This window comes from Nyctereutes procyonoides, unplaced genomic scaffold (genome assembly GCF_905146905.1).
Source record: "Nyctereutes procyonoides isolate TBG_1078 unplaced genomic scaffold, NYPRO_anot_genome, whole genome shotgun sequence".
NCBI lineage: Eukaryota > Metazoa > Chordata > Mammalia > Carnivora > Canidae > Nyctereutes > Nyctereutes procyonoides.
The window spans coordinates 23,083,419-23,099,417 of record NW_026575117.1 but is presented as its reverse complement, the minus strand read 5'-3'; the positions used below and the strand labels follow the sequence as shown (position 1 = coordinate 23,099,417).

Sequence of the window (15,999 nt, the reverse complement as noted above, 5' to 3'; positions counted from 1 at the left end):
TAATCTCTCTGAGCTTCTGTTTCTTCATCTGTGAAATGGGGATACTGCTACTCACCTGATCGAGTTGGCTAGATTTGGCTGACAAATGTTAAATGCCCAGTGCAGTGAGTGGACAAGGGCATCTCAAAGTCACCATTTGTAAGTCCATCTGCTATTATTATTTTCATCATGTAAAGCAGGTGTTGTTTTTTTTTTTTTTTAAGATTTTATTTATTTATGAGAGATACAGAGAAAGAGGCAGAGACACAGGCAGAGAGAGAGAAGCAGGCTCCAGGCAGGGAGCCTGATGTGGGACTTGATCCCGGGTCTCCAGGATCACGCCCTGGGCCGAAGGCAGGCGCCACCCAGGTGTCCCTAAAGCAGGTGTTTTATTTTTATTTTTTATTTTTATTTTTTAAAGATTTATTTATTTATGATAGACATAGAGAGAGAGAGAGAGGCAGAGACACAGGCAGAGGGAGAAGCAGGCTCCATGCACCGGGAGCCCGACGTGGGATTCGATCCCGGGTCTCCAGGATCACGCCCTGGGCCAAAGGCAGGCGCCAAACCGCTGCGCCACCCTGGGATCCCCTAAAGCAGGTGTTTTAATCTAAATATTGACAGATCTCGAAAATGAATAGTTTCGTTTTTCTCAAATGTCATTTATTGGAAAATACAATTCCAGAGAAAGTAGCAGATATAAGGATGTCTGGGAAGTGGGTACAGTACACAGACCTCTTTAAATCAGGGGCACAGAAGGTCAAAATAAAATGAGCTACAGGCAAAAAGCCAGTAACACAACTATGGTCCATTCATCTGGAGAAGTTCCACCCCTGTTCCCCACTTCCCCCAGCCCTTCCCCGCAGTGGTCACTTTACCCTTGACATTTTTAAACTAAAAGAAAAGTGAAATTTCCTCACTACCCTGTGGCTTCAGTGAATGAAACTTCTTTCTCCAGTTATGGAATGAGTCAGTAAATGGGGGAATTTCTGACCTTGGAGCTGAGAGGGAGGCTGGGGAGGGATAGTTGAGAGGATCCTCGATTACCTTCGTGCCCCAATCATGGGGTACATTCCGCCGATTGCGGTTTAAAAAGTCACCATCAAATTCAAAGTCTCTCCCTCTTTTTCTAAGGATTACAACCCTCTGGAGTAAAGCACGGTGTGAATCCGAAGTCCGTCTGGTTGGGAATAGAGTGTAAGAGCTAAGAGACCCAGTCTCTCCCTCCCAGCTCAGCTCCAGGGGACCATCACGCCCTCCCATCCAGCCTCCTCACAACCAAAGAACATCACTGGAATCCCGCACCCCAATGCCCCTTTACTCCACTTAGGGCCTCCCTTTGGCTCCAGACTAAACAGGTTTATGGCCCCACAGAATGAGGGAAATTCGTATTTTAAAAATGTGACAGAAATGGAGTTTGGGGAAAGCAGCACATGAAAAAGGAGTGGTGTGACGGGTGACAAGACACCCTGGCATCTGCAGCCGAGGCCCCTTCCCAGGGCCAGGATGCCCTTGGGCGGACGCAAATCTGAGAGCTGAGGCAGCACTTTATCCCACCAGAGAAAAAGGAAGGGATTCAGACCTATGGAGGAGCACCCCCAGCGTATTCGCAGGGACCATATGGTCCCCAGAGGGCCCGTGAGAATGGAGGGGTAGAAGACAGTATTTCAGGGCGAGTCCTAGCAAAGCAGGGGAAGATGAGAGGAAAAATCTTCCCTGAAAGAGCCTAGGTCCCTGAATTACAGGTCCTCTGCAGAGCCCCATTCGGAAGGCCCTTCCGTACAGACGTAGGTATCACATCGCTCTCCTTTGGAGGCAAAATCAGAAAGGCCCCATGTGGGCCTCTGTCCAGCACACCAGCCCTCCCTGCCCCTCCCCGACCTGCCCTCAGAGAGGGAGGGCTCTCACCGAGGACCCACCGGGCCCCTCCCCAAGTTAGGTCCTAGAGATAGAAAAACAAACAAACAAAAAAAACCAAAAACAAATAAGCAAACAAACACAAACCTAACAAAAAGTCCAATAAGAACCTTAATCATACAAAAATCCAAACAGTCTTCCTCTTTTGCCTGCCGAGGCATATGTTAAGTCCCTTCTCACAAGGCTTCCTGTCCAGTCAGGACAACATTACTATTTCATTTTTTAAAAATAAAAATAAAGATATCCGCCCACCCTCCCCCAAAATGCTACTTCCTACAGCCCACCCCACTCACCCCTAAACCAGGCATTGCTCCCTTGACACAAGGTAAACTTAAAACTTTGCTGCCACCTCACAGCCTCCAAGGGGCTGCTTATCACAACCAACCCAAATTTGTTCGGCAGAGGAGGGGATGCAGAGAGCATCTTACTCTCCCTACCTCCTGTCACGGAGGCCTGACCCACCTGGGCAGAGGGGAGGCCTGCCAAGGGCCCGCCCCTTTGCAAGGAAAGGGCACATCAAGCAGGGGAAGAGTCTACTCCCCTGGCTTTCCCAGCAGCAGGTGGTCCCCAGGCAGGGCGGGGAGGGGGGTTTGCTCGGCTGGGCTCACAAGGTCTCATGACTTCGAGATCCTAGCGCAAACCAGCCAGTCTTCTCCTGGGCCAGGTCCAGCTCTCGCAGACGGATGTGCACCTCCCCGAGGAGGACATTCTCCCAGAATCCTTGCTCGCTCAGCACACTCAGCTGCAGCTCCCTCTGCTGCAGGTCTCCCCTGGGGATCCCGTCATACACCAGCTGCCAGCACACAGAAAAGGGAGACGCTTAGGTCTGTGGGGGTTTGGTCTGGCTGAGCCCCCAACCGGAGTTCAGGCCCTCGGAACCCAAGACGAGCTTTAAAGAACTTTGCTCTTTGCTGAGAGGTCAGGCAGGTGAGGGCTTTTGACTGGGCTGCCACTCATTATGGACAAAGGACCAGCAGTCTGCTCTTCCCGAGGGAACAGGACAGGGCTGAGGCCACGTTCCAGCTGTGGGATCCTGACCCCCAGGGTCACAGCAAACTTGTTTACGGAAGGGGCCAGATAGGAAACATCTTAGGCTTTTTAGGCCAAAGAGCATGGTCTGTGTCACAGGTATGCAATCCTGCTGGCTGCAACGGGAGAGCAGCACAATTGAAGGGATAGGGGATAGGTGTGGCCTCATTCCAATACAACAGGCATGGTCCCCCGGCCCCAGCCCTACCCTAGCACACGCCCCACACACCATCTCATTGTAGGTAGGGTTGCAGGTTTTCCGGGCCACCTTGGTTTTCTTCTTAGTCGTTTTCTGAGGATCAGGGAGGAGGTAAATCTTCACGTAGGGGTCCGGGTCATTCCCATCCTGGAGCACTTGCTACAAAGGAAATGACAATTTAAAAAAAAAATTTTTTTTAAAAGAAGAAGATTCCTATGTCTGCGTCTTTATCCCCACTTCTGCGAACATACCCTGATCCCGACTCTGACCCCCCACGACTGGCTTCTTGTGAGGCACAGTAACATGCTTCCCAGCTCACTCACTCTGAGAGAAATATCTCCCATGACAGTATTAGATGTCCTCCTACCTAAAACATCGATCTGATTTGCCTATTATACACAGTCTATTCTTTTCATACAAATGCTCGGGGCATGCCATAACTTGGTCTGTTTTGACGGAGCCATCATGTCCCTAGAGATCTTCCTGCCTTACCCAATGCCTTTGTCTATTTTGTCATTTGATCCAAGCAACCCCCAAGAGATGGAAGATGAGTCAGAGAGATGAAGGTGCTTGAGGAAGGCCAGCCAATTAGTGCTTCATCCAACCTGATCCTTTTATTTTTTATTTTTATTTTTTTTTCAACCTGATCCTTTTAAAACATAAATTTGATCTTGTCCTGCCTCTGCTCAAAAAGCCTCTAATAGTTCCCATCTCACTCAGGGTAAAAGCACAGTCTTGACTCTGGGACCTGGGCTTCTGTGTGCTGTGCCCTCTCCAACCCTATTGTCCATCCACTATTCTCCCCTTTGCTCTGTAGCCTTCAGCCACCACGGGCCCCCCTGCACTTCCCAGCACACCCCAGGCAGGCTCCTGACTCAGGGCTTTTGGGTTTAACTGCTCCCTCTGCTTGGAACAATCCTCACCTCCTTCCATCTTTACTTAAATACCTCCTCATCAATGAGGGCTTCCCTGACCACTGTTTATAAAACTGCCACTACTTCGCTCCACCCCAATATTCCTTCTTTGCTTTATTTCTTGCCAGAACACTTACCACTATCTGTTATATGCTCTGTATGCACCCTCCCAACCCTACCAGGTAGATAATAACATTATCTTCATTTTAATAAGGCTCAGGGTAGGAGCGGCTGGTTGGCTCAATGGGTTAAGCATCTGCCTTCGGCTCAGGTCATGATCCTGGGGTCCTGGGATGGAGCCCCAAATCAGGGAGAATTCCCTCTGCCCCTTTCCCATGCCCTTCATCACCCATGCTCTCAATCTCTCTAAATAAAATCCTTGAAAAAAAAAAAGCTCAAAGTAATTAGGCTACTTGCCAAAGTAAGAAAAAGTACAAGAAGATAAAGAACCAAATGAAGACCATGTGTGTACTTACCAAGCCCCGAATATGCATCACCATAATGAAGAGCTTATTGTTTTTGTACGAGATGGACAGCTTCACTTCCCCTCCCACTTTCCCAACGGGCCGGGCCCATGAGCCATCTAGAGGGACAAAGAAACTCAAGAAAGGTCATGAACCCAGTTCTGTCCCCATTTGGTGCCGTGCAGATGTTTCTGTTTTCTTTTCCCCATCCCAGTATCTTCATGTTGGGTTCCTGATACCCCCATGGGGGAACTACCAAGTAAGGTTCGTGAACATGATTTAGAATCAGGTTAAGTTGTGATCACCAACTGAATATCGGGTCCCTGGGAAACCTGTGCGAGGAGTTACAGGGTTACAGGTTACAGGAAACCTGTGCGAGGAGTTACAGGACCCACAGCCTCAGTGGGAAGCCAGAACCTTGAGCTAGTAAGCAAAGGAACAGAGACACATCAAGGGAAGAGAACTAGGAACGGGTGGGGTCAAGAGGAACTACCCCTGGGAATGGTTCAGAGAGGTTGGCAGGGACATGACAGAGAAGACAGTATACCTGAGGACTTGGGAGCTGGGCTGGTGCCTGCAGCCTTCTCATCTCGGGACAGGGGATGGAAGAAGGTATACACTAAATCACACTGAAATGAAATCAGAGACAGAGTCATTCTTCAATAAGACAACAGCCCCAGGGCAGCCCCAGGGGCTCAGCGGTTCACTGCTGCCTTCAGCCCAGGTCGTGATCCTGGAGACCAGGGATTGAGTCCCACGTCAGGATCCTGCATGGAGCCTGCTTCTCCCTCTGCCTGTGTCTCTGCCTCTTGGTCTCTGTCTCTCTCATGAATAAATAAACAAAATCTTAAAAAAAAAAAAAAAGGCAACAGCCCCATAAAAAAAAGGAAAGGGACTATTCCAGATTAAAAGAGGCCTATGGTGGGGATCCCTGGGTGGCTCAGCGGTTTAGTGCCTGCCTTCGGCCCAGGACTTGATCCTAGAGTCCCGGGATCGAGTCCCATATCGGGCTCTCTGCGTGGAGCCTGCTTCTCCCTCTGCCTGTGTCTTTACCTCTCTCTGTCTCTCATGAATAAATAAATAAAATCTTTAAAAAAGAAAAAAGAGACCTATGGGGTGCCTGGGTGACTCAGTTGGTTAAGCGTCTGCCTTTGGCTTGGGTCATGATCCCAGGACCTGTGTCAGGCTCCCTGCTCAGCAGGGAGTCTGCTCCTCCTTCCGATCCTCCCCCTACTCATCTCTCTTTCTCTTTCTTGCTATAAAAATGGAACAACCAAATGTAATATGTACTTCTTGTTTGGATCATGGCTCAATCCAACCAACTGTAAAAAGAATTTTGGGGATGACAGAGAAACTTTGAATATGGACTGTGTACTGGATGATATAATGATACTGCAGTTATATAAGAATATGTCTTTATTTTTCAGAGATGCATACTGAGTATTTAGGAATAGAATGTCATGATGTCTGTGAATGACTTTAAAATTACTTCATACAAAAACAGATGAAGCAGGGGGACCTGGGTGGCTCAGTCAGTTAAGCATCTGCCTTCAGCTCAGGTCATGATCCCAAGGTCCTGGGATGGAGCCCTGCTCAGTGGAGAGGCTGCTTGTCTCCCTCCCTCTGCCCCTCCCCCTATCTCATGTGCTCTCTCTCTCTCTCAAATAAATAAATAAAATCTTTTTACAAAATAGATGAAATAAATATGGCAAAATATTAACTGTTTAGGTGGTGGACATATAGACACACATTATTATTTCTCCGCTTTTCTGTATGTTTGAAAGTTCTCATAATAAGTTTTTTAAAAGGAAAGAAAACCTAAAAAGGAAAGAAAACCAAAAACACTTGGTCACTACAGGTCAAAAGCAGTCTGTTCTCTGCCACACCCTCCCCATGGACACACATACCTTTCAAGCAGAGAAATATTTAAGCCAGCCCCGGACAGAGACCATGAATTCTACTTTTGAGAAAGTTTTTAACTATGTTAGGGAAAACAAAAACTAAAATGTATGAAAATACCTACTCTAGCATTAATAGTGGGGGGAAAAATGGACATAATGTAAATATTTCTTAAGCGAATGGTTAAGGAGATTTTGGTATTGCAAGTCAAAAATATTAACTTGGTACAGATAATTAAAGTTATACTAAGTGAGAAATACATTACAGAGTGATCTTGAAGCTATGATCATAAATGGTTGAGTCACATTTGCATATAGACAACTAAGAAGGAAACATGGAAATGGGGTTAGATGATTTGTCATGGGGATTGGGCTCCTGGTGGCTCCATTTGTTTTTATGCTCATTATAACACCAAATTGTAATAGCATCTGTTTAAAAAAAAAAATCTAGGTAAATACACTCAACCAGCTCAAAAAAACTCCTTTTCCTCAAGAACCCCTTCCTTCCTAAGGTTCTGATCACTCCCAGCACTCTGGAAGCTTCTGATACGTCAATGTCTCATAATGTCTCTCTGTGCTTGAGGCTGCACATTGCCTGTATGGGCACGACCCTCCGTCCCTCCCTCCCTCTCCCTCCTCCCGCTAGTCTCCCCTTCCTCCCCCTTCCTTGCCTCTCTCATGCCCCCTCCTCCTTCTCCTGCAGTCAGACAGACCCCAAGAGTCAAGTCCATCCTTGACGGCCAGCGGGCTCGCCCCCTCCCCACTTCCCCCCCACCCCCACCCCCACCCCAGCGCCCCCAACTGCAGGGAGCAGAGGAGAGCCCACCCACCTCGGCCACCTCGGGGGCTTCGTGGGTCAGGTGCCAGACGTAGCGGTTTAACTCCTCCCTCCTCCGCTCAGCCACTGCCTCTCCCCGCGAGCGGCCGATCACGAAGCGACTGGGGAAGCTGTCGAGGCAGGTGGGCAGTGGGAAGGCAGGAGGGGCCGGCAGGGGCAGAGGAGGAAGCAGCGACAGGCTTTTGTCACATTGCATTTGCATGTTCAGCGACCTGCCCCACACTTCTCAGCAGCCGGCCCCATTCCTGCCGCGGCTCCCCCGGTGGACACACTCGGGCCCATCTCACGTGGCAGTTCCAGGGAACCCAGGCAAGAAAACCAAGCTATTGGACAGAGTCCTAGGGCTCCCGGGAGGAGCTCACGGTTTTCCTCAACAAGGTAAAAATTCATTTGAAAACTCATTTTTTAAGGATTGTGGTGACATACACAGAATAGAAAATTTACCATCTGAACCAGTACAGTCCAGTGGCCTTAGATACACATTGGTGTGCAACCATCACCGACCATCTTGCACAACTAACACTCTGGACCCGTTAAACAGCTCCCTATTCCTCCCTCCTTCCCTCCAAGCCCTGGAGACCACCCTTCTACTTTTGGTCTCAAGGCATTTTGACTACTCTAGGGACTCGTATAAATGGAATACTACACAGTATTCGTCTTTTTGTGACTGGCCTATTTCACTGAGCATCATGTCCTCAAGGTCCATCCATGTTGTAGCATGTGCCAGAATCTCCTTCCTTCTAAGACTTAATATTCCATCATATGTATACACCACGTTTTATCTATTTACCTTTTACTCTTTAAAAGCTAAGAAACTTAGAAACATCTTCAGATCCACTCAGTCCTCTGCCTTTTTAGCTCTAGTTTTCTCTCCTGGCAGGTGGACCCAAGCTCATTTTCAAGACTGAACAGAGACCGGAAACCCAGCCAGCAGGGGGCACACCCGTTACCACACTCATTACTAGGCCAAGAATACCAAGCAGATCTTGGTAAGGGTAGTTTCCAGATCCGGCGGTCCTGCCCACCCTCTATCCGATCTCCTTCCCCAGGATCCCCCTGTGCAGAGAGGAAAGGGGGCAGGTACCTGGGCAGGAGGGAAGAAGGGAAGAGCAGCCGCAGCTTATTGTGTAATTCCTGGAACTCCTCAAATGTCCGTTGGATGTAAGTGGCCTCATGAGAGTTCTCTCGCATCACCTTTACCACATATACCTGCAAAGGTCCAAGTCTTAGAAAATACCTGCCAAATGCTGTACACCCAACGAAGGGAGTAGGTAAGGAAATAGAAAAGGGAAGGGGGGGGTGCGTGGGTGTGCACGCGCGTATGTTGGGGAAGCCCACTTTCCAAAAGGAAAAAGGCAAAAGTGTCTCCAAAGAAAAAGATGATAGTACATTTGCAGGAATCTGAAAACAAACATTTTCTGCACATGTTTCATAGGACCCTTGACCCAGAAGGAACACACATCCAATTCAGCTCCCTGATTCTAGCACCCCATTGGGGCAGGGGAGAAGCTTGATCTGTGACTGCACTGCATCCAGCATGGGATGCTCACAACTGCATTGTCCACTATGTGGCTGTGAAGAGACAGAACCCCAACGTGATGGGGGTGGTGGGGAACAAGATGGGGCCACATTGGAGAAAACACTTACGTAGCCCTTGTTGGGGTGGAAAATCTTCTCATGGCGGCAGAGAAAAACATCAGTGATGCGGCCAGAGCTCTTGAGCGTGTGTGTTCGGGGGGCAAAGGAAAGGGTCAGCCGGTCGTCTGAGCCTGTGAACTTCATCTGAGCCAGGTTATGGATGAAAAAATTGAGCTTTGTGGCTACACTGCCCAGGCTGGACTCAATCAACCTGTTGGTGTAGGAGGATGGGAAGAAAAGGATGTCACCATGGACCCAAGTCCCCACTGCTGGGACAGAGCAATGTCAACAAACATGCTCTGACACCTGAGGCTAACACTCAACTCAGAATCATTTTCCTTGTGTAATATCCTCACAGAGTATTTGACTGGCACACAATCTTCTATATGCAATTTATTTATGTGAATCCTGGGGTCTTATCTCCCCTCGCTGCCCTCCTGAGCCAAAGATGGTTAAACCAAGGTAGGAAGGAATTAGGGATTCCACCACAGGGTCAGTATGAAAACGTCTACATACAGTAGACCTCCAGTACGCTGGAACCTCACCATGCACTGTTCAATCTAGAGATTTCAGACCAAAAGGAGAGGTTCTATGTGAGACATACAGAGAAAACGTAGTTTGCCAAGTTCCGAAGAGTGCCTGACAAAACGGAGGCATCGCCTACAGGGACAGGACTATAGACATGAGTACAGAGACACTTCCTTGCTTCCATGCAGAGTACCTAGAAACACTGTCAAGTATGGGAAAATGGGATCATGGAATTCCATGTTTTGATAAGGGCAAAGGTTCTGATCCAGAGAGCTAAGAACTAAGAAAAATCCACTGACGTCCCATAAGCAAAGTCTTTGACCAAGACCTGGCAAGAATGTGAGTTAAGGGGTTGCAGTAGCTCTATACACAAGAGTAAGCACCAAAGCGCAGACAGGCAACGGAGTCAGAGAAGTCAAGCGATTTACCTAAGTCGGAGGCTGAGGTAGGAGAGCAGACACATGTTGTCAACTCTAGGCTCTGCCATCTGAGCTACACCTGTTTTCCTAGCCTTCCTCCTCCCCATCAGGCAGCCTGGAGATGAATGGCAGTGGGGGCAGGGGGCAGAACTGTTCCGTGCACAGGGTGTTACCTGGTGAAGTAGGTAGTAGCATTGGCTTCTGTGTCCTGAGGTCTCAGAGCATCATATACATATTTGAGGTCCTCTAGGTCTGAGAGCTCAGGGATCCCACAGGACAACATCTAGAAGGAAAACAAAAATGGAGAATGGGCCACCAGAAATTTTTGCTCCTTCCTCCCATATGCAAGATTTTCTATAGCTAGGCTCCCTAGCCCTCCTAGAGGGTGGTGGACGGATGCTGTGGGCAGTGGCTGGAAGGCCACAGGAATTGAGGGGCTGGGGTGGGAAGTCGGACACTGCGCAGACACCACTGTTCCCGGCTGTCTGGGCCCTGCCTTATCTAGACCTCAGAGAAGTAGATCTCCAGAAATCCTTTGAATCAAGACAGTAAAGTCTTAAAGATGGCACCAGATGATAAGAAGGAGGTGTTCAGAAAGAGATGGAGCTCCTCACCAGGCCCAGGAGGTTGAGGAAGAGGTGGGTGTGCTTGCGGATGAGGTTGTAGGCTTGGCAGCAAAGGTCAACAAAATCATGGAAGCGGCTGGAAGGCTTGTCACCCCCGTTGATGACATATGCCATATCCGATGTGAAGACAAAGGGGGCGCGGTCCCTGGGCCAAAGGGAACATACAGGTAGAAGGTCAACATGGAGGAAGAAGCCCCCCTACCTTGTGGGGTGCATCAGGGAATGGTTCCCCTCACTACCTGTGGGAACCGGGATAGAGGGGGCTCTCTCTAACTTTTTCTTTTCCTACCTTAGTCTTAAAAAATCCCCAGAGATGTCCTTCATTGGTTCCTTCCTTGTCCGTGAGCTACCAATATTTTTCCTGGATATCTAACTTAATTCCCTTTTGCTGCAGTTTGGGCTCATTTCCCTTCGCTCAGTCCTCAGCAGGGAGAGAGAAGAGCTGGTCCCCACCTCCTGCAAGGCCCTGCAAGGACTTCACTAAAAGCTGCTCAGCCCGGGGGCTCCAGTGCCGCCCCTTCCATGATGCGCTTGTGGTCAGCTTGGAACCGTTTCTTTTGACCTCCTTGCCCTCCACACATGCTGGGCTTCAGGAGATCACTTACCGCTTGATGTTGCCGAACATCTGAGCATGGCCCAGGAAGCGGCCAAAATCTATGTGGAACATGTGGCCGGTGGTCTTCAGCATGATATTATCATTGTGGCGGTCACAGATGCCCAAGACATATGTGGCCACGCAGCAGCCAGCACAGGAATAGATGAAGTTCTCCACAGCCTGGGGGGAAGGCAGGCAGATGGGAGGAGAGGACAGAAAGGGACCCCAAGGGCCACGGCCAGACTGAATTCGGCCAGGCCCGCTCTCTCCCTCCTGAGCCCCAACAGCACCTCATGCCTGCCAGTTCAGCCGTCATCACCCACGCACACAGAAACCTCTCTCCTGTCTTACGGGCTCTAAGGAGATGGAAGCCTTCGTGTGTATCTCCACCACTTTATCTGCAATTCAGCTTCCTCTGCACCTTTCTTTCTCCCAGAGAAATTGGTGGGAAAGACAGTGAACCTATCTGGGAGCCCAGATTTGCCCAGCCCAGACTGAAGAGACCCTAACAGACAAGAAGACTGGCGCTTTCAGTGTTCCCAAATGCCTGTGACCATCTCAACTGAAGCACAGCACCGAGGCAGCTGACCCTGCTCAGAATTCTTCTAGACTTCTCTCTGCCCCATATACACCTCTCACTCCCAGGGTTCTTGGTAGCAGCTACGTGCTAATCTAATTAAAGTCACTTCACTCCAAAGAAGAGCTGAGACAGTTTAACACTCCTAGGGGCGTTTTACACTTGAAAAATCAGACATCTCTAGTTGGTAAACTGTGTGAGAGATTTTTTAGTTTATATTGGGGTAGGAGTGCGGGGTGGATGGCTAAGGGGTTAGATCCACCTTTTCCATATGGTAATTTGTCCCCTTATCTGTCTCTCCAAGAAGTACAAATAATGAAATTAGCAAATGGATATATTTCACCCTCTGAATCATCTTTGTGAGGTTCATGGAATTTCTAAGGATTCAAGAAAAGACTCCTCAGCAGAGTGCAAAAACTGGCATAGCCAATAAGGAATGTACAGGCTTGAGAATCAGAGAAAGCTTCCAGATATAGAATGTGCGTCCTCCCTGCTCTCTGTGCAAATTTCCCTCCATCCTTCAGGGCCTGGAGTTCCAGGCCTTCCCAGCTCCTGCAGACTCCTCTCTTATTGAGCCCCAACAGCCCTACGGCCACCCCCATTCACCCAGCCCTCATTCTTTTCTTTCTCCTGGGTCTAAGGGTCTTATCTCCCAGCAGCTTCTTGGCTTTCCACAAGGCCGGTTTCAAAACTAGCCACACAGAACTGCCCCCCTCCCCAGCGACTTGTCTATTTAAACCAGATGGCGAATCCACAGGAATCTAAGAACAGAAAGTCTATAAAGAAATCACAGAATGCACCTTCTGGAAGAAAAAGACTACTTCCAAGGCAGAGAAATAGATGAATGAAAAGAAACCACACAGTAAGGAGTACAACCCATCACCTCCCAGTCTTGACCTTCATCTCCATCAACTTGTCTTCCTGCCACAGATATTCTTTCTACCTGGAATGCATCCTTTTTATTTTCCTTTTTAAGATTTTATTTTTATTTTTTTTAGATTTTTTTTATTTTTATTTTTTAATTTTATGATAGTCATACAGAGAGAGAGAGAGGCAGAGACACAGGCAGAGGGAGAAGCAGGCTCCATGCACCGGGAGCCCGACGTGGGATTCGATCCCGGGTCTCCAGGATTGCGCCCTGGGCCAAAGGCAGGCGCCAAACCGCTGCGCCACCCAGGGATCCCTAAGATTTTATTTTTAAGTATAAAATACCCTATACCCACTGTGGGGCTTAAATTCACAACCCTGAGCGAGGATCAAGAGTTGCATGCTCTACCAATGAGCCAGCCAGGCGCCCCTACCTGGAATGCATCCTATCTTGACTCACAGAATAGCTATGTGGCCATGGGTAAATGACTCAGGTCTCATCACCTGAGTTATGTGGCATGTTTGGCTGCAGGAAGTCTCACCAGACCAAGGCAGCTCTCCTGATTTAAGGGATTTTCATTTGAAGGATGTGGGCAACTCTCTTTGTTCAGGAAGTGGCCAGGAGACAAATAGCTCTAGCTCTTTCCTACTGGAAGTCATCGGAAGAAACTACCAGCACTATTCTAGTAGAAAGCCTAGAAGAGCTGACAGGCTGCCTTTGGAGGACTGATAGTAAACACAAAAGACACAGAGTGAGTTTCTCCGTGCATTCTTGTCATACATCCTTCTATCACATTTGTTATGACTTCTTATTACATTGGCCAGAAGACATTATAAGTCCGGCACCAAGCACAGCACCTCTGCATGGTCGCCACTTAATACCTGTTAAGAATAACATGTTAGTTATTACATGTTAGTGTAATATGAATACATGTTAGTGGTAAGTAGTATATGGGGTAGAGGAGTGGGAGGAAAGAATTCACACTATTCTTCTCCAAGGGTAGAGGGCCTGGTGATTGGCAACGCAGAGAGGGTGGGTTTTGAGGAATGGGGAAGGGAACACTTGACTTTCCAGGCAGAAGGAACAGAATCATCTAAATTTGATTCATCTAAATCATCTATTTTCTCCTCCTGGGGAAATAGGAGACTCCTAGGTTGGGGCATAAATTATCCTAAGAGGGGAGGTGCGATAGATGGGACTGCAGGGGTAAGCAGGCCTGGATTACAACAGGATCTGTGTGCAATGCCATAGATTGTATCTAACAATGTATAGATTGGATCTATCTTTTAGGATATACGGAGCCTTTGAAGAACTTAGAGCAAAGGAGTGACGTGAGCAGTTTATACTTTATTGAAAAAACAACCTCTGACATCAAGCAGAGGATGATGACAGGAGAGCATTCCAGTGGTTCAGGGACAGATAGCACATAGCTGAGAGAAATGGAAAAGAAGAGGACAGATGTGGAAAGATGCTGGGGGAAGAATTAACAGGGCTTGGTATAGCCGAGGTGAGCCAGAAGGAAGCATCAAGACCCATGGCTCTGTCTTGGGTGACTTCACAGAGACTCATACCATTTACTGATAGGAAACACACAAAAAGCAGGTTTTTCTTGAGAAAAGGAGACAGGGAAAGCTTGGGTTTGCCTATACGGAGTTTGAGGTTATGGGTAAAGTACAAGGGGAGATATCCAGCAAGCAGGTGGCTTAGGGCATACAGCTCAAGGGAGAGAGGAGGGAATGGCTTTGGAAGACGTCAGCAGGAGGGTGGTACTTAAAGTAATAAGAGATGATGAGCTGGCACAAGAATACAAAGAGAGTCCAGCAGGCCAGGAATTAAATCCTGAGGACACTTGATGGGATGAGCACTGGATACTATACTATATGTTGGCAAATTAAATTTAAAAAAAATTTAAATAAATAAATAAAAATAAAATTTAAAAAATCCTGGGATATGCAAACATTTAAGGCCGTCTACAATCGTCTAGTTCAATGTTCACTGAACCTTCTGACTATAATTTGGCTGTCTATATGGGTTTTCCCTTAGGAATAAAACGCATAATAAATAAAATGCATTGATCCATATATATTAGTATCAGGGTCCCCTTGGAAGTTAAGTTATATAAATTAGCATTCTGGCTTATAGTCAATCTCTTATGAGGTGGTTATTATGACTTGTTCCCTCCCCTAAACTCAGTTGACCCAGATTGGCGCCACGACAAGCCCTGGACCACGGCAGGCCACCAAAGCCCTACCAACTAGGAATGCTCCACCTAAGGAACAGGCCAGCCTCCTTTCCTATTACTTCTGTCTCCTATCTAACCTTAATCCTGGCTCCTGCTTCTAGCCTGGCCTCAAACCAGCTCCGCATCTAGGAACAACTGAGTGAATATTAATTCACATTCGTGAAAAGAGGATTTGGATTAAAATAATCTCTAAAGTCTATTCCAACTAACTTTTGCTCTATAAAGGGCACAGGAGGGCACAGGAGGAACGGAACAGGATGCACGAATAGGAGAGATCCAGGCAGTTTCTTGAAAGTTGGCCCCCTCCTCCTCCCAAAACTCAATCTGCCGGGAGGACTCAACAAAGGTTTTCCAGCTGGATGCCAGGGGATTTTCTCTTGGCTTATGACAGTCATTTGACCCAAGCCCTCCAGATGTGGAGGCACCCATCAGCTGTGTCTTTCTCCTCTTGACACAGCTGAGCTGTCTCCTCAGTGCACATGCAGACCTTGTAATAACAGAGCAATGTGCCAGAGTCAGGCACCACCCCACCCCCAGCCTCACCCCCACCCCCAATCTTACCTTCTCATACTCGTCTTCCCCGGGGTTGTGTTTCTGCAGCCAGTCCGCCAGGGGCCTGTCCTTGAAGGAACCAGTCACCCCATGCTCCACCTGGATCTTGCGCAGCGTCTCGGCATTGGGGATCATCTCCACCATCCCTGTGAGAGGAGGCATAGGTGTAGCACTCCCCGGAAGAGCAAAGGGGACTATGGGGACAGAACTACAGGAGCTTTGCTGCAAGCTTCCCTAGAAATTAGGCTCTAGAATATTTGGATAAAGTCTGATGATAAGGAGAAAAGGACAGCGGTAGAAGGAATACTGTTCCCACGCTTCATATTCCACACTGGGATATCAGGGCTCTTTGGTCTCCCAAACTCATAGCTGCTCTTCTTTTTTTGTTTCTAACTTTTACTATTGGAATTTCCAGATACATATATGTATATGTGTATGCCATATCCGAACAATGTTCATATACGAACAATGTTCATATGTTCATCAATAATTATTCATATATATGTGTGAATTTTATTCATATACACACACATATATGAACAAAGAGAATGAGATCATGAATTCACACATAATGATCACCTAATTTCAAAAATTATCAACATTTTGCTAATCTTGTTTTACCTATTTCACTCAGCCAACCGTGCTTCTTCCCACCTTACTGGAGTATATTTTATTTTATTTATTTTATTTTATTTATTTTATTTTATTTATTTTAT

At 47.7% G+C, this 15,999-nt stretch overlaps 1 protein-coding gene across 4 annotated transcripts in view; it reads right to left on the bottom strand.

The window, feature by feature from the left end:
* Positions 1 to 620: 620 nt before the first annotated feature.
* The window catches only part of PIK3C2B (phosphatidylinositol-4-phosphate 3-kinase catalytic subunit type 2 beta), a 66,780-nt gene continuing 51,401 nt past the window's right edge, over positions 621 to 15,999 (bottom strand). For all 4 annotated transcript variants that reach the window (XM_055334115.1, XM_055334114.1, XM_055334117.1 and 1 more), the window contains 11 exons: positions 15,293 to 15,429; positions 11,055 to 11,224; positions 10,438 to 10,594; positions 9,997 to 10,106; positions 8,886 to 9,087; positions 8,323 to 8,447; positions 7,231 to 7,348; positions 5,050 to 5,131; positions 4,515 to 4,621; positions 3,155 to 3,283; positions 621 to 2,689 (listed from right to left, as the gene is read on the bottom strand). In XM_055334115.1, coding sequence (XP_055190090.1) covers positions 2,501 to 2,689; positions 3,155 to 3,283; positions 4,515 to 4,621; positions 5,050 to 5,131; positions 7,231 to 7,348; positions 8,323 to 8,447; positions 8,886 to 9,087; positions 9,997 to 10,106; positions 10,438 to 10,594; positions 11,055 to 11,224; positions 15,293 to 15,429 — 1,526 coding nt within the window. In that variant the 3' untranslated portion in view covers positions 621 to 2,500. The remainder of the gene's footprint in view (positions 2,690 to 3,154; positions 3,284 to 4,514; positions 4,622 to 5,049; positions 5,132 to 7,230; positions 7,349 to 8,322; positions 8,448 to 8,885; positions 9,088 to 9,996; positions 10,107 to 10,437; positions 10,595 to 11,054; positions 11,225 to 15,292; positions 15,430 to 15,999) is intronic.